The following is a 24,087-nucleotide window of genomic DNA, read 5'->3' as shown; positions in this document are numbered from 1 at the left end:
CCTAAAATGAAATTGTGGACAGTTGATAATCACTGTAGCATTCCACAATAGCTTTTTTTTTTTCCTCCCCCCCTCTTCATTTCTGGGAAAAGTAGGGAAGAAGTTTTAGCTGAAATGTCATTTGTATGGATATTCTAAACTTAACAATGAAAAGAAGAATCAGGAAACTTAATAACTTGTCTGCTACGTGAGGTCTGGCAATCAGAGAATAGAATAAGTGCTTGGCTAATTAACAGAGACCATGTTTCTTAAAGAATGGGTTTTTTTATAAAGGGATTATATCTTCATATTAGTTGCAGGTTTCAAAAGGCAGCTACATAAGCAGTCTGCAAATAATAATTTTATATGCCTGTCTGTGGGATTCTGGTTGAAACACCAAATTACTCGAAGAAGCTAATTTAAATATTTGGATTAATTAAGCAAAGAGAAACTCAAACAGTTCTGAGACCTTGACATATTTAATTCAAATCTTTTTTATATAACTAATTAGTGTCCACATTAACGAGAGGGAAGTACTGCCAAGTTATATTTTTGTCTACTGTTATTTTGTACAGAAAATGATGGTTAATTCACTTGCTCAGTTGGTGAATCACCATTTGTTGGCAGAGTGTCATTGGTAAATTGGGGTTGTTCGAGGCTGGGATTCATTCTCTGTAAATAAGGCTGTTAATGATTTTTTCTATAATGGACATGTCACAAAGAGAAAAAAAGTTACTATGAAACATAAATTCATTGCTGCTCTCTTTTAACTGATTGTGTGACCGTCAGACTCCAGGTCTGCTGTTATTGCTGAGCCCAACAAAACTTACTGCTCCTGTCTTCCAAGGAAAAGAGTGATTTAAAGCTATTGATGAACGAGTTGATCATTAAAAATGACTGTGCCAAGTATTGTTCCATGCTATTTATCAGTATTTGTTTCCACTAATGGAGTAAAAGGCATAAAACATCTCTACATTTGAAGGTGGTGTTATTGACAGAAAGCTCTCTTTTCTTTATGTAGTAAAAACAGAGGTAAACTTCTGCATAGATGTTACTATCATTATTTCTTAATTTTTAAAGAAAAAAAAAAGTCTTACATTAATGTCAGCATCGATTCACTTCTTCCAGCTTCTGTGTGTTTCTTAATTTTTTACACTGTCACCATTAATAGTGGATCTCCCAGTGTCGTATATCAGTAGCTGTAAATAAGAAAAGACATGATTATTTGAATTGCTTGTTCTATGCCTTAAAAAAAGAAGACTGTTGCTTCCCCATGAGCTTTCAGTCCTAACCTATCATCACTTCTAGTGTTAGATTTGGTTACTGGTGTTACTTTTTATATTTGTGTTGAGAACAAAAGAAAATCACTTGAGAATGTGAAGTTTATGCTGTGGATATTTAATGGTGGATCTGATTTGCAGGAGGTTGTTTTGCATCTTGTAACCACGTTTTCCTTTTGATAAAATGCTGCTTTTTCCGCTGTTCAATATTTTTTCATTCTTCTTCCAAATTGAATTATTTTAATACATAAATGCAGATTTGGACAGTGAGTAATTTAACCTACTCATATATTTTGATGTTATGAAAGTACTATTGGTGTTAAATCTGGAGGAAAGTTTGTTAGCAAGACATAATGTAATAATGAACCAGTTTTCCAGCTGTGATCTTATTGGGGATCTGATAAAATTCCTTTGTTCCTGATGACTCAAGCTTCTGCTTCCATGTCCTTCCCTATTTACACAGATTTCTAACAGAGGTATAAGTGGTGTATATTTTCAGAAAAGTTTTCTATTTTTTGAAATGTAAATGTCTACTTTGATAGCCATTATGAATGAAGCTGAATAAATCTGAACATTTTTACTACCTTCTAATGTAGTACTGGGGTAGGGAAGTAATTCCTTTTCTGCTGCAGAAATGGGGCTTGGTTCAGGGTTTCTGTTGTTCAATCTAGTTAATATTGTCTCATATAATGAGCTGTACTATGTAAGGGAATAGTTTTTCCCTTCCAGACATTTTAGCCAGACTACAGTATTGGAAAATTAACTTCTCTTCTGTCTAAATATTCCTTTGTTTAATTTCATCTTGATTATTTCCCTTCAGAATTGACTTTTTCATGATAATAGAAAGATGTTTTCTTAGCGATAGAAAACCTTTCATGTGCAGAGTTTAAAAGTAAACTTTTAGTTCTTACAGAAGAAGATAGATTGAGAGCTCTGGATATTTTAAAGTTTCTACATAAACAGAAATAGTTGAAAAGTTTCTCTTGATGTTTCTCTCATCATTATTAACAATGTTGTTGGATGAAATTAAATTGACTCAATAGGTATAAGCTGTACTACACAAACAACCCATAGGAAGGAAATGCATGTGCAAAAATTAGTTGTAAGGCCAAATAACGAAAAAGAAAGAAAGCACCTTTAAATCAGAACTGATGAGAAATTAGTATAAACTGAAGTGAGACTTAAGTCTGTGTTATGTTGTTTGGTCCACAACAGGTGCAGCCATTGGCTTTAGTTCTGCATGTCACAGAAAAGGAAACAAAATCTTGTGCAGCACAATTTACTCTTTAGTTTGCAGATCCTTGTTGGAAAAAAAAACAACACCTGTGTAGTGAAAAGCAGACCATTTGTTTGCTTTTATAATATAAAAGGTGACCTATTTTCAGTCATGCCATATGTATTTAACCTTGCCAGAAGTATCAGTATGGCATTTCTGAGCATGCTGAACCTGACATCCTCTGAAGGAGAAGGTTTCAGGTGCTCTTTGACACACTTCTGCTCCCTGTCTCAGTGTGCCTTGGAGCTGTGATTGATTGTTCTTTGGACAAGCATGGAGATGTTTATTTTTAAATTATGTACCTCTGTCTCTTATGTTGTAAAATTGTGAGTGTTTCATAGAGTACTGGGCAGATCACAGAAGTCAGAGGAGTGGGAAGAACTGAAGGCCTGTAGAAACCTGGGAAGGTGTGGGGTTTTGGGGGGAGTTTTTGATTTGGATGGGGGGGTTTGGTTGTTTCTTTGGGGTTTTTTGTTTTGGTTTGGGTGTTTTTTTTAAGATATTTTTTTCCCAGGAAGAGTAAAAGTACCTCTGTAGAATGCTAAGCCAATAACTGAGGTGAAAATGTTGACCTGAGCCCCAGTGGGTGCAGGGAAGACTCTGGAATTCCTGCTCATTCTGGGAGATTTTGAGGTTGGAAGTTCTCTTTCAACATGGACCCTTGTACATGCTTGGAGGACTCTCACTTGTCTTCTATGGTTCAGGTTGAAAAATCACTCAAAATTATGGTGATTGGGCATATTTATGTTCCATAAATTTGTCACCCCTTTAACGTTAGTGTTGTCACAGTAACAGTTCTTACATGTGAAAAACAAAAGCTTGATTGATTTAAGGTTGTTAATTGAACTTCTGTGTCTCTTATTTAGGCATACCTGTATAAGAAATATTCAAATTTGGGAAGGAAAAAGAAAAGAAATCTCCAAACACCTCACCTGGTTAATGTCAGTCATCAAAAGGAAAGAAACATCTTAAAATTTTAACGTAGGCATATTTATTGGCAAGAAGTTAGAATGCCTTTGATGAATTCTTTGAAACCAGGTGTGAGGAAAATTATTCCAAATCCATTTAAAACTGTGATAGTTTGAATAATCACAAATATAAACTTGAACTGTTCTCAGGTTTGCCTGGTTTGTTCATTCTTCATCTACTTGCCACAAGCAGATTCTGGTGATGGTGTCTTGTCTAATGTAAAAAAAAAAAAAAGACTAATCAGAGCTAGAAGTGAGATTTTTGGGACACCGTAAACAGGGAATATGAAATTTCAGAAGCAATTTCAAGTTGATTATATGTGAGAAATATCTGTATTTTCCGAATTATTCCTGAGGTTTTAATTAGTAATGCAGTTGAGAGGCATTTTTATTTATTGAGTCAAAGAGCCGCAATTCCCATAGTATTCCTCCTGTCCTGAAGTGCACACAGAATGGGACTTCACTGAAGAGAACAGAGAAAATTTTACAGCAGATAACCTCAGATGTCAGGAAAAGCCAAAATGCAAGAAATAGTTTTCTTGGAGGTTCTGCAAGAAGCTTTCTTTCGGCAGTGAAAGGTCACACAGCTCCAACCTTTGTCTCTGACAGAGCTTTGAAAGGGATTTCAAAATCTGCTTTGCAGCCTTCTCTTTTAACACTTTAAATGCTTTTTCTTTCAAAAGGAGGTTTAGAAGAGCTGCTGGCTTCTCTGCTTTGTAGCACATCATCCTTGTCTTGATTAGATAATGATTGTATAATTACTTAAAAAAGGCTCAGTGTACTACCTTCAGTGGGTAATTCAGCACTGGAAGGGAAACTTCTAAAAACAAACACAAATCAATCTGGGAACTAGCTTCTTCTCAGTTTTCACATGTTCATTTTTTATTTTAACGTGAGAATGATCGCTTTTAATGTTAGTTCTGAATGTTTTTAAAAAGCTGCACATCCAGTTCTAATTTATTTCTATTGATTTTTTTTCTTTTTCCATAGGCTTTTGAGCACTCCTAGAAAAATGTTGTGTTCTGTGTCTGAATGGAATAGGAGAGCAATATTTAATATTAATAAACAGCTCGTGGGTTTGTGAGACTGAGGATGTAGGTGATCTTCCTGATGTTTCATATGTTTCCACTGTCTGTGACAGGCAAGGAAAGGATTTCAGTTTCTGCAGTTCTGGCTAACTAAAAGTTTCAAAATTACCTACTTATTTTGCAATTTGAAATCCATAAATATATCAAAATATTTGTGGAAAATATACCCTTAGTTCATTCACATTTTCTCTTACTGCTAATTATTTAATAAATATCTGAAATCTCAGTGATACTCAAAAGCTTTTATTTAGTTAGCTTATTGTTTGAAAGTTTCTCTCATGAAATGGAAAAGTGACCAGCATACTTTTTAAAAATCCTGTAAATTTAGCAAATTTCAATGTCATGCTTTTATCAAAAAAAATACCAAAACCTAAGGATGTTGAAATTCAGTAGAAAAGTTGGAATTTAGGCTACTAGGAAACATTTAAAAAGCTAAAACAGAAATACTTTAAGTTGTTTCTTTCTTTCTGGTTGGGATGAAGAGGATGGTAATGGTAATTTTAACTCTGAAAAATAAATCTATAGCAAGTAGTAACTTATGAACAAAGGAGAATATAATGTTATATGGTATAGGCTGACATAGTAGATAGAGTACAAGAACTCTGTAGCAGTATGATGTTTTTAAATTTCTGTCTTTCGTGCTAATTACAAAACATCACATTTGCTTTTAAATTCATTACTTTAAAAAAACTTCTCTTGTATGCTGTATTTTATTTCTTGCATTTTGTCTGTTGCATTTGGCTTGCTTATCAAGCTTTGTGTAATGATTAGATTTTTATTTGAAACAATTAGCAGTAGTTATTTGCAGCTGTCACTCAAAGTACTTAATTAACTCCAAACAGAAGTATCGTAAATCTTATTTACAAAATATGTTCAGGTAAGGTTGCATAACAGTTGCCTGTGCAGCTAAAATGGAACTGAATGCTCAGAACTGAGGGTGCCTTGGAACATACTCTATTCTATTCGATTCTATTCAATTCGATTCTATTCTATTTATTCTATTTATTATAGTATATTTATTTGGGGCTCTGAAGGGTGGGCAAAAAAAATCACATAAAATCTTTTCTCCCTGTAAATTAATGGATCATTGTTACAAATGAAAAAAACCGGGCAGTTGACTTGGTTTGGGTTTCTCTGGGGTTTTGGTTGTTTGGCTTTTTTTAATAAAGGAATTGAGAATTTTATTTCACAGATGCTAAATTGGAGGTGTGATGAGGTAGCTTGTACATCCAAATCAAAGTGTAAAGCACCTTTGATGACACAAAACCCAAACTTACAGGGGCTTCAAGCAATTATTTGATCCAGCTCCTCACTCTACTGCAGAAGTAAGTTTCTCTGATGTGTTTCAGCTTCCAGTCTTCACGATTATAAAACTTACTCAGATGATCTGTGCTTGATTTCTATCATGGTGCTTCTATCACAATAATTTGGAACAATTTCTCTCATTTATTGAAGCCACCACAGTTAAAGAGCAATGTTTGTTTTCCCTTTCTTCCATGGGTGATCTTTATTCTTCCTTGCAGTCACCTTTTTACCTTTTGAACAAAAGCTATCATTATACACAAAAGAAAATTACACACTGAATATCAACTTCAGAGAATTGATATATCTTCCTCAAACTTAATATGAAATTTGGTGTTTTAAATTAACTGATGTGTCTCAGACAAGCAAGGGAAGTGGATTTTGTATTAGTTTTTAACGTACGACTGATGTTTTTCAGATTAACTAATAGGAAATCATAAAAATGGAAGAAGACAATATAGGTAATTTTCTCTGTCTTGCTACGTAAATATTAAATTTTTAAGTGTGCACAAAATCTGTAATTTGAAGTTATTAAGGCATCCTATGGCATCCTGTCAGGAAAATGAAGAAAAAGCTTGAATTAATTGTGCTGTAAAGTCTCAAGATGCCATAAGGCAACAAAGCCCAGGGTACCCAAAGTAACATCCAGGGTATCTTAGCTAAAATGAGCTGTGGGCTCTGAAATCTGGCAGCCAAGGATGTTCCAGAAGTTAAAAGAGAGATAACATTAAATCAACATTACAAAGGAGAATTGCAATGACCTCTGTAACTGTAGATTGATTAATATCGATAATAACTCCAGATGAAATGAACTTATAATTGATTTAAACAGGATTTAGAAGGAGGGTAATTAATGCCAGTCATATTTTTTTTCACATCTCTGTGTCATGAAAATAATTTTTAATCTTTTGAAGGAATTCCATGTTCATTTTATAAAGATAGCACAGACTTGTATGTAACTTCTTTAATGATACTCTGGAAATCACTATAAAAACATTGGTTTAGGATCATTATTAATCATGGATTTCCAGTTTACACAAACTGACTGATAAATTTCCAGAGGTGCTACATGTCAGTGGAGAACCAGCTTGGAATGGAGCTTTTTCTACCAACATTTTTCAGACAGAAGCAGTAAATTCAGTGCTAGTCAACACCTTCATTATTTAGTGGATAGAAAATTGCCACTCACATGAAAGCGACTGATCTCAGTATAAGAATATTCCCTATTTTAAAAAGAAAAAGAGAAAGTAGACAATATAAATGTTGTATTTGGCTTCAGACCCACAACTCTCAGTTGTGGCAGAATGGATGTTATTAAATACATCTGAGTTCTTCTATGTGATTTCTTATATAAATACCAACCATGCACAGCTAAACAACCAGGACAATGAAAATCATGTTCTGGAGCTTCCAGGCTGTTTATAATTTGAAAACATGTGTCTGTCTGTGTGTTTGTGCAAATGCACACTTGATCTTGTATCTATGAATAAAACTCCTGAGCTGAGGAAGACTATTCCTAGCCATACAATTATTTGCATATGCAATTATGGCAGTGAGGCCAGAGATACAAACTGTGGCAGGTGGAATGCACAGAGAAAGATTTAATATTGAGGGAAAAATGAGCTCCTGTTTATGGGATTCAATAGCTTTAGTCCATTAAAATGTATGGGGTTGTGAAGTAAATTTTTCCCACACTGCTTACTAGAATCCACACCTTTGAAAATTCATGTAGATGCTGTATTATTTAATATTCTCAGATAGATATAGATATAGATATGTAGCATTCATTAGTCTTCCTTACCAGAATAAATAGTTTTAGAATGCACTTCACTGGATTTGTCAATTTGTTGTCTCAATTTGTGCAGTGAAAACATTTCTCCCTTGCAGACTCTGTGTGTATTGTTTCAGAAGGTTCAATTTTACTACCTCAAAATTAACTTTTAAAGATTGAAATTTGGAGGATGAAACCTGAAATATAGTGTTATAGATATTTTTCTTAGATTATATTGTGCAGTAATTAGAAACTATCAGTTAGTTGTCTGTATTGTAGAACTCTGCTAATCAGTTCTGAAATAAAATACATTATCCTTTCTGTGATTTCCTTGCTAACTGTGAAAAAGCAGTGGCATATCCCTGAAACCTTATAATTTAAATGCCTCATTTTCATAACAAAGTTTAAATGTGTTTTTAGTTTTCTAGTACTTAACAGTACATAGAAATTACAATATCCCTGTTCAATGCCATACTTAGGTTTTAGAACTTTCTCAAATAATAATCTTCATTTTCAGAGCACAAAGAAACACATCATTTAGATGTATGATGACTTTTGTGTAGTAGCTGGCTACTGTGTGTTTCGTTGAAAATCTTTTCAAAGTTACTTGGACTAGATCAGATTCATGTTAAAACAGAGTGTTAAACCACATCCTGGTAAAAAACATATTTTATTAAAGTAGTTGAAGTTCTTCTCCCAAGCCCTAATATTTCATAGCTCTTGAAACCAAGTTCAAGTGAACTTCCTTTGGAAACCAGAAAGAAAAAGTCATCTGACCAAATGGCTTTTCCTTCTCTAGGTTTTTCTCTTCTCCTTTCCTCACTGCTATATTTTTTTGTACAGAGGCAATACCAAGGACGCTTTCTTGTGGTTTAAGTAGATAAAACTTGGAAGAATCCAGTCAGGAAAAGAGTATTACAGTACCCCACTGCTGTAAAAATAAAATAGTTTGACATCTTTTGGATGATTTAATTTATCTCGCAGTGGAGCCTGGAGACCTGCATTTGTGGTGCTGACACACTTTAATAAATCTGCTTTGTGATTAACTTCCTGAAAAATTCAATTTCTACAGATACTTGATATCTTAAGTGCAAATACTGTTATTATACCATTTGCTCAATTCCCATTGAAGTCCAGAAGAGGGTTTTTAGTTGAAAAATATGATGGTGGTTTATTGACCTTCATGGTCTGTATGGAGTGGTGGGAGTGACTTTCCATTTCAAAGACTGAAAAATGGGGTTTGTGTGTGGCTTGAAGGGGGTGATTTGTTCATGCATAGTTGCTGTTAAGAAGTTTCAGTGTCAGACTGCAGGTTTCAGGGCAAGGTAAAGCGTTGTCAGCAGTAAATTTCCTTGGGCTTGTTCCAGGGAAGATTTGCCATAGTTTACCCGTATGTCAGGGGAGTTCTTCCAAAGAATTAATGATTTTTGGTGTTCTTTGCCATAAAAAGTTTCTTCCATTGTGTCTATTATGACTGAAATTCAGTCTTTGATTACAGTAATAAAGTCAGAGATTTTGATGGCAAATTTCTCTGCCAGTTTAAAAAACCTGACTGTTGCACTGGCTGTGCCATGGTTGTTTATATCTGTGTGCCTCTTACCTGGATAGTGGGTGTTGGGGTCTGTCCTACCTCTGTGTGCATTGTTAGAGGTGTGCAGGATGATTCCAGAGGATCCTTAGACCCCTTAAAAGATCTGATACAGCATTGGGTATTGGGAATGGGTGTGGAGGAGCAGGGAATATGAGACATGTAATATGTTCACTCGTAGGACAAGGATCAGTGATTTTCCTTTATTTTTTTTTCCTAGTGAAACGTGAGTTTATGTCATGCTCATAAACAGCAGATTGAAGATCTCAGCTGGGTGAAACAAACCCCTGCATGGGGAAAGGGTGGCAGACAGCTGATCCCTGCAGAGCTGATGGATCTGCTCCTCTGGGTCAGCTTTATGGTAAAGCTCATGGGGATGTCTGCTGAGCCCATCTGCACATTGGCAAGTGGTTCTGGCAAACATTTCTGGTAGAAGTGCCTCAGATCCTGAGCTCTCTGGAGCTCAAAGGCATGGCATGGGAATGCTGATAGCTGGGGAAATGTAAATTAGAATAGATACCAACTGTAGTACCCATGTTACACCCAGCAGTGGGCCTGGTTTCTAACATTGGGTGCTGCCATATCAGCACAGATTTTACTCCGTGTGTGGTGTGGTTTGAGTTTGTTTTGTTTTCCAGGAGAAGGATGGAGCTCTGGGGTAACTTGAGCCATTTGGTTCCATAAATGAGAGCTATGTCTCCTGCAGGTGTGTGCTGTGCCTACTGAAGGGGTAGTGTTGGTCATTAAAACCCCATAAATTCACTTTATGGTTTGCTTTACCAGGTGAGCCTTAATTCACTTCTTCTGGAAATGATGTCATAGAAGCTTTCTCTCCCAGTTTTTTTCTCTTTGTGCTGATGTATTGAAGACCAGTGAGCAAAGTGATACTGCATATTCATGTGACATCCAACCTCCCCATGACTGACCTGTTTGGGATACTTAGGAGATCCTGAAATACAGCCCCTCAAAGAATAGAGTGAATGTACATATCTGTCCCCTTCAGAGTGAAAAGTAACATCTGTCTTCTTTTTTCTCCTGGGGGGTATGGAGAAGCAGGGCTGTAATCTCACTGGCATGAATTATTTAATATCCATTTGGAGGGTTTGAACGATGAGTCCCAAAAATGAGTAGCATGGCAGAACCTGATCATCACAAAGTTAGACTACACCAAAATGGGTTCACAGTTTTTCTGACTCTACATATTACAGAATGAGAATGCCTTCAAGCATTTAAAATGATTTACAAGCCACGGCTTGGAGTACAAATTTCAACCTGTTGAAAATGAGGCCTCGTCAAGTCTTTTCACCCACTTAAGCAATGCTTTTATATTAGGAACAAACAACAGCACAAAACATTTGGGGAAGTCATGCAGTTCTTATTAAGTCCCAGATTATTAGTGTTTTATACTAGACCAAATTAATTTGCATTTTATTAAACCTTGGTTTCACAGTATCTCAGCAAATATGTGACAAGTAACACTGACCAGTGTTCCTACTACTGAATAAAAGCAAGAAAAAGCTTGAGCACCATTAAGTCGAGGGGAGTTCTCCTTTTTGCATAATCAGAAAACAGACTGACTGCGTTCTTCAATTACACATGCAACCATTGCATGCTCAAAAATATTTTTTATCCAAAACTAGATCAAAAAGCATAAGCTGTAGAGGAAAAAAGCATCCGAAGTTTTGAGTGTTGGATGTGGAGACAGGTTCCCTCTTAATATAGAGTATTTTCTGGCTTGTCCATCGTGATGGAGTACAATTTTGAGCAGTTTCCTGAAATAAGTGTAACTCACTGAATAGTGAGGCTGAGCCTGTGGTCATGGAAATTCAGTCTTGAAAGTTACTTTACCCAAAGTGTTGGAGAGTTTGCCTTTTCCTGTGCTGATGGAAAAATATGGAAGAAGTTGTAATGCAGTATTTTCTGGGGTAATGCAGACTTTGGAGAAACACAGCTACCAAAGGTGTGTGCAACAGTTTCTCAACTTTTTTTTTTTTTTTAACTTTATAACTAAATTTTTAAGGTACTGAGATACTTGGAACTGCTGATAGCAACCCATTGCAGTCTTGCCACTTATATAATTCATGCTATGTAACTTTAGCTTTAAATATTTGATTACTCTGAAATTCTCTTAGCAAATGGGAACATACTTGCTTGATTTTTACCTTCCTTTAAAAAGCCATTAAAATTCCTAGCAGTTTGTACTGAGCATTGGCTACAGGTACATCTGACTCAATGAGGCATGGGACTTCAATTTTGTTATAGGAAGGATAAATGTAATTCAGAATCACGTAACAAGCATCAGGAATCAGAGAAAGACTGTCAGTAGATAAAGTTAAATGTAGAAAAAGTGCAGGATAGAAAATTAAATTTACACTATATAATTTTTACTACCTTACTTTTGTATTTTCTACCAGTTTGATGTAAATTTTGCATCTAAAATGTGATTTAGTTCTGTGAGGTACCATTTATTATAAAGACTACACTGATGGTAATTTTTTTTTTTTTTAATACAAATATTTAAAAGTATGCAAATACTGCTTAACAGAAACCAAAGCCTTGAACAAGAATTACAGGATTAAGTTTGTCTCATGCTTTCTAGCTGTAAACAAAATAAAAAATAACTCCAGTTTGCAAAATAGTACAACATATAACAATATATTTAAATATTTTGTTCCAAGCATAGATATTTTTCAATGCTTTGTTTTATAACCACTGGTATTGTAATTTCCCGTTTTTTAGGAAGCACCACTGAAATGCAGAAATTGCTTCACGCAATTTTGAAAGGCAGAACTGTAGTTTTGCTTTTGGCAGCTTGTGTTGCTCAGGTAAACTGACTTTTCCTTGGTTCAGTAGAAATCTGAATACAATATCAAAACTGGGACTTGGCTAATCTTGGTTTGACCTGACCTTTTGAAAGTATTGTGTTTGTCACCATTTTCAGTTTCTTCTTCCCCTCTGGATGAAAAAAAGCCTTCTCTGTCATGCAGAACACCTGCAGGCTTTTTAAAAGAGCAATTATTTTGAAGCCATGAGGTTTATCGAAAAGGCAGGTTTTTTCTTGTGAAAATGCAGCTCTACCTGCCTGCACAGCCTAGAAAACTGTTTACTCTTGGAATTTCCAGGTGTGGAGCTTTTGTGTCTGAAAACATGGGGTACTTTGGAGGTGGAGAAATTTGAAATGTCTAACCCTGATCCCTGGGGTTGTAGTTGTAGTCTGAGAATCACCTGCGCTGTCCCTGAGTATCAGAGGGATTCAGATGGTGCTGAATTCCTTGTCCCTGATGACTTTCCATAAACACAATTCTTGAGGGAGTTGTTTTTCCCTGGTGATAAGTTCCTTTCAGTGGAATGTGTTTGTGTGCAAGAAGCATCTCTCACTTCGCTTGTCCTGAAGAACCCAAACTAGGGGCAGTTTCTGAGATTTAAATTCCTCTTTTCTGCAACTGATTTTGCAGTGCTACAGAATTTCACCAGTCTTCATGTTGTCCTTAAAGGTCATTAATAATGTTAATATTTTGGATATTTTCCGTAAGGCTTCATGCATGCTTAAATGAAAACATGTATAAGCAGGAAGGAAAAATTGCTAAGAAACTAAGGAACCAACATTTTATTCATTTTTAATTAATTACTTTGCTCTTAATATAACAATTAAATGCAGCAAGTTAGTTACTCTACCTCATAAGGTTTCTTGGTGTAGCTTTAATCAGGTAATCAAATGATTGCATTATATAAATAGGCAAATACATCACATCAGTGGTGTGTAACATTCAGGCTATTTAAACCACAACCTCTCTCCCTCTATAGCATATTAATTATCAGCAGCACATTTAGCTTTTCTTTTCTTACACAGAAAAAGAACAAGTGAATATAATTTAGAATTATTTTCATGCGCATACTTGAACCATTTCAGCTTGATAAGGCTCAAAATTGAGGAAATGCCTTGCATTTAATTTTTATGTAGTTGTTTTGCTCTATGATATTGGGCAAGACAGAAATGTTATGTACCTTGCTTGCCTTTAGTTGGTTTGAAAAGCACTTTGAGGTCTGTAAGGCAAAATGCCATATTAAATCTCCCTAATAATTTGATGAAGAGCTGAATTGCTCCAATAGCAATATGTATAATCAATCAAAAAAGAGCAGAACAGGATGTTTAGAGCCAAACCTGATAGTCAGCTGGGAGAAAACAGAGACGTGTGCTTGCCATAGAATTAATGCAATTCCTAGGAACTCCATGGGTTTTTTTCAATAGCCTTTGGCAGTCATCTATTAATATTTTTTTTAAGAACCAACAAGCCTTCTGCCTGTAATGATCTGTATGCCAGAGTGTAGCAGGTGTTTATGGGTGAGAGACAGACCTGTGAGTCCTTTGCTGTGCAGCTTCTCTGGGCTTTGCTACCTGTTGTTGTTAATTTACATATTTAGTGTAATAAAGATGCTAATCTCCTGCTTTCTGCGTTTTTACAAGGTCTGTGATGAATTAAATAAAATCTGTAGCTCTTTCTTTAGAAAATTTTACTTCATCTTATACCTCAGGTCCTTAATTGCACCAGTCTCTGACACAGGTGGTGATTCAGCTCAGAAATAGAGATTGATTATTCATGAAGAATAAGCTTCCTCGTTGTAGTTCTGAAGCTGGGTTCACTGACATAGTGTAAGAAAAAATGTTCATTTTTCACTTGCCTTGTTGAAAGCTCCTTAGATATTTTAATCCACTTTCAAAAGGTAGTAATGTTTTAAGTTAAGCTGGAGTCAAGTAAAGTGGTAAACAGCACTAACTAATGAGATCTGCAATGAAATACTTCAAATGTGTCAGAGCTATTTTAGGACATTAACTCAAATTAAACGTATATGTGGCCATATGGTACTCTTAATTTACTCAAATTTGTAACATAATCCTGTAAGATGGTGCTAAAGGCCAAAATGAGCTTCAGAGAAATAAAATTCTTCGATGATGAATAACCTGTGAATCCTTGCAGTGACAGGAAGCACTCCTTGGTTCCTGGCTCACCAGTGGCTTGGTTTCCTCCAGTTCCTCTCCACAGTGGAGCCCAGCCTGAGCAGCTGAGTGCTCTAAACACAGCCAGCTCGTGTTTCTCCTGTAAAGTTAACCAGCTGAAGAAATGTAGTTTGGCTACTCCACCAACTTAGAGTTAGTTGTGTGTTGCTAATAGTTTATTCTAGATACATTTCTAAAGACCTTTTTAAAATTAATTCTATTAGTTTTATTAATTGTCGAACATTTAAGTGCATTAGACTGGGGAAATATTTGTTTAATGAATGCAAAACACCCTATATGAACTTCGCAGTTGTTACCAAGGAGTTGAAGAATGCTGGTGTTGTGGAGTCTGCATAACAATAAAAACAGATTGGAAGAGCACAGCATGTAAAGCATTCTCCTATATTGGTGCTGGGTTAAATATTTATTGTTGGGCTTGTGTGTCAGAACAGTGGAAGTGGAATAAAGCAGTTAAACTCTTAAAATGCTCTACTATTGAACTGAACATTGCAGTCATAAAAATATTAATCCTATACCGTCAAGGATGGTCGTAAAAACCCCCAAACCACCATATTTTATCGTCATCTTAACCAAAGCTGTAAACATTTCATATATAAACTTTCATGCATAAGAAAACCTAAATTTCATGGTTGCTCTAGGAAGACATCTCTTCAGCTCCTGGTAGGCTGGAAGAAGTGGGGGTTGGTGGATATTCAGAATTAACTGCCAAAAGCTGTATTTCACAATTTCACATCATTCAGTGAGCCTTTAAACATTAAAGGAAGAAAAGGCTACTCATTATTTATGAAACTTGACCAGCTGTGGTGGGCAGTATAAAATGAGGAGGGCTTGATCTATGTTGCAGTGTAGGGCACTGGGTGATCCTTAAATGCCTTACAATTCCTGGAAGGAGCAGTGGATCTTGTACACAGATCTGTGCATGAATTCATAAATACAGCTGTTTGCCTGGATGTGTGCTATGCAGTGGGTTGGAGTGAGAGAGACTGTAGGACATACAAGTGTGGTTATTAAAAACACCTTTGCCAATGAATTTGTTAAGGTTTCTGCCATTTCTCTTAGAACTTTTTGGACAGACCTTGAACAACTGTGAATGATTGTAAGAATGGCAGGAGCAGAAATGCTTAACAGATAAAAAAAAGTGATACAACCACCTTTCAAAATTACTTATGAAATGGAAGCTATTTCTTGAAGGTATTTTAAAATAGTCTTCTGTGAGACTCTGCAGCCTTTATTTAAACTGTGTAATACGCAATTGCATTCTTCATAGTACTGAAATGAAATGGTGAAGCAATAATTATGCTAATTTTGAAATGGGAAAATACCAAGATTTGTCTCCATCTAACATTTTCCTGATAACCTCGGCGACTTTAATATACAGAATTTGCTGTATTTTTGTATTAAAGTAGGACCAATCTTAGGCTATTCTTTTAGAAAGCCTGTAATTTTGTAGGTAGAGGTGAGGAAGTTAGGATATACTATATAAACTGTTAGCTAAATGCAAATAATCTCCCATACTTCAACTTCCTAATATTGTTGAAAAGAAACCTAAATAGCTTATTTGCTATAATAGATGTTGAAAGCCTTTACGCCTACTGTTTATTAAGTGTTTAATTACCTGATATATTTAAAACCTACACAAGTATGTAACACTCAGTCTGGGCTTGATTTGCAGTTTCCATATTTATTACAGTTCTGTTGCTAAGAACCGACAAGAATTGTTTTAAGAATACGCAGAAAATGTATGTTACTTACACAGAAGAGGAGTATTATGTATCTTTAGCATTTTAATTCTGTTTTTCTCTTAAGCCCTTCTTTGCAACTGTGGGAAATTCTTTACATTGCCAGTATTTCACAGACACATCATAGATTCAATATGATAATCTCATTCAGATTTTTGTTGTGGCAGAGCATGCTGTTAACTGAAAAAAACCATGATTCCCTAGGGGCCAATAAAGATCTCAAAATCTTCCAAAAGGCACCATGATGCCTTCTAATCTTCTGGCCAGCATGAGACATTTCATGTGCCTTGATTCTTCTCTTGCCTCTGCAGCCATCTCAGTTTCTTTGTCCTCTGAAATACTCAGCCATGTTGCAGCAAAACTTCACTCTCTGTTGTGCTGAAGCTGCTTCAGCACAAAGAATGCTGTTTGAATGAGGTATTGCTACAAGTCTTCGAGAGTCTGACTGCAAATAATTAAGAAGAGCTTTGATTTGTGTTTGTTTTTTTTCAGAGCCAGAGCTTCAGCTGTGTGGAAAAGGCTAAATGTCCAGGATCCAATGTGAGTTCTGTGCAGATACAGGGAGATGCAGATTATTTCATCAACCACCTCGGAGTACCTGCCACGCAGTTTTCCTATGAGGACATCAAAGCATCAGAGGTAGCTATGGCTAAAACTGAAAATAGCAGGAAGATAGAATTACATATCCTGTTTTAGTGGAAATTTATCTCCTCTAAGTGCAGGTTTTTAGGTCTTCAGAGGATTACCACAGTGACTGGTTTTGTAGAGATATGGTATTCAAAGAAACAGATGCACATTGAAGGATGTTATGTTAAAAATGTTAATATTGCTGATAGTTTTATAGGCTACGTGTTATCTAACCCAACTTTTCAGACTGTTTTCAACATAGAGGAAACAGGTGTCAATGTGTATTTTTTTACTGCACAGTAGGATGTGACAATCTTCAAAATGAACTCTATATCCTTTTTTGTACCATGAGAAAAATAAGATTCTCTAGGATGAACATTGCTGGTAAAGATCTGTATGCTTGATTGGAATCTTCCAGACACCATGTTTTATTTCAGTCCATCATTCTCTGCAAGCTAGGTGGAAGGAATGCTGGTTGGAGTTCAGGTTGGAAGTGGACACAAATGAATTATTAGGAGGGTTTGTCCTTCCTCCACCTTAAATAGTGCAGGTTATTTGCAGCTGGACATCTCAAACTCACCCTCAGTTGGTGAGCTGAGGGTCAGGAAGCATGAGGGCATTACGTATTTCAAGACACAGTAGGCAGGAGAAGAGGTGTGTGCTTTCATGCAAATGTAGTGATGCCCTGACTTCATATTCTCCTCATTTCTCTTTTTTCTTCTCTTCACTGTGCTCATCTCCCTTGTACACATCTTTCCAAGCTGAGGAGCAAAGCTGAGGCTGGGTTTGAGCTGGAATGTTTCCTGACACCGCATGCTAATATGCTTTTCTTTCACATGTGCAAAACAAAGCAGGGATGTGCCAAAGAGGGAGCGTTGCTGTTGTGTTGAGTAGATGAAAATAGATTAAATCAAGAATTTATATAAGTAAGGAGACTTCTGTTTCTAAACATCGTGGCATCTATCAGGCAAAGTTTTCTGTTTCAGATTAAACACAAGGTAAAAGGCTGTAAGGCAAATCCGAACGCAGAACATGTGTGAGTGCAGTGTTTATGGAAAGCTTGTGGTCCAAAGGAATTTTTTGTTGTCACTTAGCAGCTGTTCCACATAGTTTTCATTCAAGGTCTGTGCATTTACAATCTATAGAGCATGAGAAAGAATCTGCAAAGTTCAGAATATCAAAATAGTAAGTGTTTCCCAGCAACATTTACAATATAAACACTGAAGGTTCCCTTGGCTATTGTCTACTTTAATCCAGAGTTATCCTTCATGTTCAGTTAACCTTGTAAATTTGCATTTTTGTCTCTCAGAATGACTCATCAATTTAATTAAAATCATAAAAGACAATATTTCTGCATTTGCTTAAACATGACACTCTGAATTTGGTTCTTCGTTAAAAAATCAACTTTTGTCCTTCTTGAAAAATAATTTTCTAGGAATAAATTTGGTAAGTGTAATCTGCAGTCTTGAAGTAGACATACTGCACTTCTCAGACTGTAGGAGACCTTGTTCCCATGAGATCTGTTTTATGTGAGCAATAAATCTGCTTGGCAAAATGTGTAAACTTCTCTTGGCAAGAGGATGGAATTTTTCCCTAAAAGTGAAGTTACACAGGATGATTGAATTTGGATTATTTGCTATATCTCTGTTATTTATTGTATGGGTTGTTAACAGTCCTCCAAAAGATAAGCTCATTGTCTCTCCTATGTTCTATCAAACAAGCAATCTGTTTATCCTTTGCTGTTTATTGCCATTGTTTATTGTGGATTCTGTTTATTGACAGATATTATAAGGCAGACAAAATTATTGTGTGTTGACAGCCATATTAATAAACATTGTAGGAATTTCTGTTAGGCAGGTTAGGGGCTGATAAAAATCTGTTGTTTTGCAGGGAGGGATTTTTGCATGTTTGTTTCCATTCAGCTTTTTTTAACTGCGCCTCAGCTTTGTCAGCTTCACTGCAAAACAAGCTTTGGGCAAACAGGTTCAGAAATGGACTTTTTGATGTGCTTTTGTAGGCTATCATTTTGCCAGGTCGGTTTCCTCTTCTCTCCCTTTCACTTCTGTGACCTGCTCAGGAATCACTCTTCCTTTGGAATATACATCAGTTGTTTGTTTTACCCACCTGTCAGCCAGCGTGCAGTGTCACATAAAAATGATGCTGTTCCACAGCTGAGAAAAACCGGTTTAGAGTTAAAAAGCCCAAGACCTGTGCTTGTATTCTTCCTCCTCCAGAGCAGCAGCTCCAGGTCAGCTTTAGAAATGCATTTCTTACACAGCCGGAGCGATGCCAGTCCGCAGAGAGGAGGTTATAAAAACCTTTCATTGACAGGAACCTGAGGAGTAAATACGAGGGAATAAAAGTTGTAAGAGGAAACATTTAGGCCAGAAGAGTAAGTAAAACTGTCTGGCTTGGAATTACGTAATACAGTGAACCACAGCCTCGGGGAGGTGAAATCTGCCTGGCAAATGGTTGGGTCTGTGAGCCAGTAAAGTGCATTCTGAGAATGCAGCCACTGCTGTAGAAGTGCACTGGGTGAAATGAAGCTCATTTATTCACCAGCAGAAAACATGCAGAATTTTAGTCTCAGAGTAAGTAAACCTGGATGAGCGCCTCACGTAGAAAAAAACATCAGATTGCCCCAATTTCCAAGGATTGTCTTGCAGTTGCTGAAGAAAGCAACTTCTTCTTCTCCTCCTCCTCCTTATCTCTGGTGCACTGGCTTTTCCTCCACATGAGGGTCAAATCCTGATGAGTAATGTGTTAGATGACAAGCTGATCAGATTTTCCCAATATTGCTGATTATTTTGCTTTCAGGAGGACTTAACGCTGTTCAAGATAATGATTAATGTGCATCCAATTGACTGTGTAGAGTCTCCAGAGGGTAACCTAAATGTTGATTTCAAAACTGTTTCTCTGTTACTGAAAGCCACGATTAGTGTATTAATCCTCACCTCAGCAGAGAATAGTGTTACAAACATATTCAGCTTTACAGCAACAAGGAAGAGTAGCATAAACTGAGAGCTGTTGAATCAAAGATTTGTCTTAGTCACTCTCTGTACTACATAAAAGCTGAATATGAGTCAGATAACTCGATTGTATGAGCATTGGTACATCAGAAATAACAACATGGAACAGGTGAGTACATACTGATTTTTTTTTTCCCCATGTGTGGACTGCTTCTGTGCTCTTGAAAATATTAGTCCTGTTTGCATAAAAATGTTTCTTCAAACCACAAAATGGTGTAACAGGTAGAACACATACACATCCTCCATGATGATAGAAAATGCATTCTTGTAACAGACTAAAGTGCCTGCTCATCACAACTCTGCTTGGTGTCTTAGATACAAATTCCTCCCCTGTCGTGTTTTAATTTTGTAAACAAAATAATCTTTACTTGGCTGAAGCTCAGCTCTTGGTTACCTGATTGTAAATTAGGAATAATTCTGATAGCACTGGATATGGTGCTGTATGGTCTCAAGGATGTGCACTCAGTTTCTATTTGGATTCATAGCAGTTCTCATTTTTGAATGGGTATACATGGATTGTGTGCCTGTGTAATAGAAAATACTGCCCTGTCACTTGCAGCTCACCTTTGTTTCTCAGACTTCTCTCTCTTATTTCCTTAAGATTTGCATTGTTTTTCTTTCTGTTGGAGCATCATCTCTGTAATTTTCTGTGTTTAATTTTCCTCTTGATGGAGCACCTTAAAGTGTGGTTTGCTCTGCTAGACTCAGCATTCTGATGGCCTTTTGTCTTTCAGGAAAGGGGACAGGGAAATGTAGTTTTTAAAAGATTTGTGTTTGGGTAGTACTGGGCTTCTTCCCTGAAGGGAAAAGGTCCAACCCCTTAGTTACAAGTTAATTTCTTTTGATGACTTCTTTTATAGCACAGTTTATAGCATAGCTGAAGTCCTGGAGCACAAGTAAACACAGACTGAGAAAAAGAGCCTTGCTGTGGCTTCTATAGTAGAAAATATAAACTGGGTTTTCCATGGTTTCAGTCAGAGATTTGATTGTTCCTTCAGTATTATAGTTCAAACATCATTAACTGTTCAGCATTTTGAGCTCCATCACTTGCAAACTTGAGCCGGTACAGGTGTACTTTGAGCTTTTTTCAAGATGGAAATTGACTGTTACCATCCATTTCTGTGTCATCGCAGTCAACAGTTTGATGAGGAATCCATTTTTTTAAAATTATAGTTGGATGATTTCCCCATGTTATCTGCGTATTGTTCATCCTTCTCAGTGCATCCTGTTACAGAATAATTTCTATCTGATAACACAGAGTCTGTGATAATGTGGTAAGTTACATCAACATTAGCATTATCACTTTGTTCAGGGGAAAAAAAAAACACCCAAAACTGCTGCACATGCACATTATTTTAAAAAAAACGAACAACTTACTCTTTTTGTTGTTGTTATTTATTGATGGACACATAATCACCGTGAAACATTTCATAGCAGAGGTCCACGTTTGGGTATGCAGGACTCACAGAACATTTACTTTTACACCTAGATCATAAAAGTTGTTTTCCGTATCTTCACTCAAACTTAAGTACAGGCAAGAAGTATAAAAATTACCTGTCACATTATTCACAAGCTAGACTGAGGTAGTGTAATACCATGGACCACTAAGCTAATTTAGAAGAAAAATGAAAAGAGGTTTCTTTATAGAAGGCATTTGTATGTAATATATGTGGAAGAGTTTAGAATTTTGACAGTTTGAGATTGTATCCTCTTTAGAGAGAATGCATAATGATTTTTATTTCTGTTGAAATATGCATAACTTTCTGAAGGTAACTTTCAACTTTCATTAGGGCCCTTAAAAGTGATTTTCACCCACACTGGTGTAAAACAGAGGGCATTAAATCTTAACTCTTCAGTGAGTGTGGCTTCTCGGTTGTTTTTACCATCAGCCTCTGCATCCTCCCTCCCACCCTGTCCTGCCCTCTTCTCTTCCTTTTTATTACTCTGGGAGGAAGCTTACTGCAGTGTCTTGATTTCAGTATTTACGTGTTTAGACTGACACATCATGCGCTCCTCTCAAAAGAACTCCAAAGCTTTCCAAGAATTCTTTGTTATGAGAAAGAAACAGTGGAACTGTCCTTGATGGAGAACACTTAGGGTCTAGTTTACAAAAAAAAAATAACTCTCATGTTGCAAGCTGCTTTTGTCTTTTTGATGTTCTTCTGTTGGTGTTGAAGGAGCACTGTTGGAGTGCTCTTCAGTGCATCTGCCTTGTATCTGTTCTAAAATGAACAGGAAACTGGTGTTTGAACCCCAAACACATTTCGTTTTTAAATGCATCTATATGTGTATAATCAATGGAAAGAAACCATCTGTGGTACAGTTTCATCTTCACAAATACAACCTTGTACTTGTGTGTGCACCTTGAAAGCAAACCTGAGTAGTCTGACCTGCTTTGTTGAGAGCTGGTTTTGTGTCAGTAATGTAATCACTGCTCAAACAGTTCCAGTGCTTAAAGTCAATCCACTTTTATGTTCTGAAGTTCTGGAGCTCTGTATTTTACATGCAGTTATCTCACCATCTTGAATCACAGCATTAATCTCTCTTTTGCTCCACATCCAGATGATTTTTCTCCTTTACTTCTGGTGTGTCCTCCAGTCCCTTTCCAGCCAGGAAAGAGTTAGTACAGCCAAGTACATAGTCTTGAGATTTCTGACTGCTTGGATTATCTACAGCTGACCAGGCCCTTCTGGTAAATGTTCTGCTGTTTATCTTACATTATTATTTATGTCCTTCTTGATTAAGTGTTGCCCAGTACCAATTAATTTATCAGAGCCAAGCATGTTTATCAAGAAATTCCATTAGAAGCATCACAGCATCATTTTCTTGGAGGGATCAGGGCAGACAGTATGCAGAGACATGATGTGCTTAGCTGCTCAACAGAGAACTTCAGGGCCTGTGGCATTTGTGTGAATGTCCTTGACAGAGATTTAGCACTGGTTGTCTGAGTCTGTAATTCCAGGGAGATTCTTACCCCGAGCAGAAGCCACGTTTCTCCTCTTACATCTAGACTGGGAGGGAGTTTGCATAATAGCAGTGTGCTGCTGTGATGATCTGCGATTCCGTAGCTTTTCCATCTGAAAATACAGCTCTGCATGGCTCCCCTCATTCCCTGTTCTACTGCTCTTTACTCCCTGATACATGTCAAATTTTTTAGGGAAATAACACGGCTGGTAGTTGCCCATGGGGAGTTACTGGAGATGTTTCATGCCTGTATGAAAGAATCAAAGTACCGGTGTGCTTAGTGTACCAGAAAGTCTTTGCAAAGGAGCGAATGCATATCAGCCTCAGGACAGTTGCTTGGGAACCCAGCATTCCCTTTCCTGAGCTGCCTCTGGAGAGTTTGATGCTCTTGCACTTGCTGCTGAGAGAGTTTATTAACTGTGAACTTCGTGGGCAGCAAGGTGTAGCAGGGAGAGTTGGTTGTGTCACGGTGAAGAGAGGTTTCGTTTGTCTCTGTGGATAAGCAGTGAACTGCCAGCGTGTAACAAGGAATAATTCCAGGAATCCCCAGCAGGTTGCCTTGGGACTGCCTGTGGGTCCAAACCACAGCTGCCTTTCTCACTCATGGGTTATGCTGTCTTTATAATGGCTCTGCTTTTCTTTATTCAGACTGATTTTTTTCCTGACCAATGTGTTTTTTTCTGTCTCTGGCATAAATTAGTGTTTTCTAATTTCTCAGGTCAGTCAGGGGTTAGTGTAGTACTCACCAATAATTCATTAATTCATTAGTCCATCTGTTCCTTTGGATGCTAATTGAGTCGAATTTGGTAGTGAGAGCATGGTGAAATTGTTAAGGTTAATGGCTCGGTGTTTTACAAGACAAAATGTATTTGATGTTCGACTGATTGCTTGAGTTGTTTTATTGAATAATATGAATATTTAGCTACTTAATTTCATGGAAGAGCATCTTTGTTATTGCACTAATGCTAGTGAAACTGATGATGTCCTCATCAGTTTGGATACATTACTCTGCTCCAAAAATTTCTGTCTGGCCTCACAAATCCTAGTGCTTTGACATCCCAAACATCACACAGTGCATCCAGAAGGGTAAGAAGCTTTATGTAAACTTGCCTTATGGGATCAAAATCACACAGCTTCTTTAGCATCCATTCACACTGCATGAGTACATGTTGTTTCTGTGAGCTCTGTCCTTGCAGATTCTCTCAGAGGCTCCTCAGTGTCTTGGAATTGGCTGAGGATCGTTGGAAGTCAGTGGAAGAAAGACAGCCTGGGAGTTAACAGGATCAATGGGATATGGGAAAATGTGAAAAATTTGTTTAGACGCCAATTAATTGCTTCTGTTTGAGGCATCTAGTTACTGAAAATATGTATTATCTAAGGGCAGATGTCACGGAACTCTCTGTTCTTCCTGGAGAATAAAACGGCCTATTGCATTCATGGTAACATTTTACCACTGTCC

General features: G+C 36.8%; 1 protein-coding gene across 8 annotated transcripts in view; it reads left to right on the top strand.

Annotated features, from left to right (window-relative positions):
• NAALADL2 (N-acetylated alpha-linked acidic dipeptidase like 2) overlaps window positions 1-24,087 on the top strand; it is a 430,994-nt gene that overhangs the window by 344,035 nt on the left and 62,872 nt on the right. For all 8 annotated transcript variants that reach the window (XM_040074855.2, XM_040074854.2, XM_058422010.1 and 5 more), the window contains one exon: window positions 16,501-16,647. In XM_040074855.2, coding sequence (XP_039930789.1) covers window positions 16,501-16,647 — 147 coding nt within the window. The remainder of the gene's footprint in view (window positions 1-16,500; window positions 16,648-24,087) is intronic.

This window comes from Hirundo rustica, chromosome 10 (assembly GCF_015227805.2).
Source record: "Hirundo rustica isolate bHirRus1 chromosome 10, bHirRus1.pri.v3, whole genome shotgun sequence".
Classification (NCBI taxonomy): domain Eukaryota; kingdom Metazoa; phylum Chordata; class Aves; order Passeriformes; family Hirundinidae; genus Hirundo; species Hirundo rustica.
The sequence above is the reverse complement of the archived record's forward strand: the minus strand, read 5'-3'. Positions and strand labels throughout refer to the sequence as shown.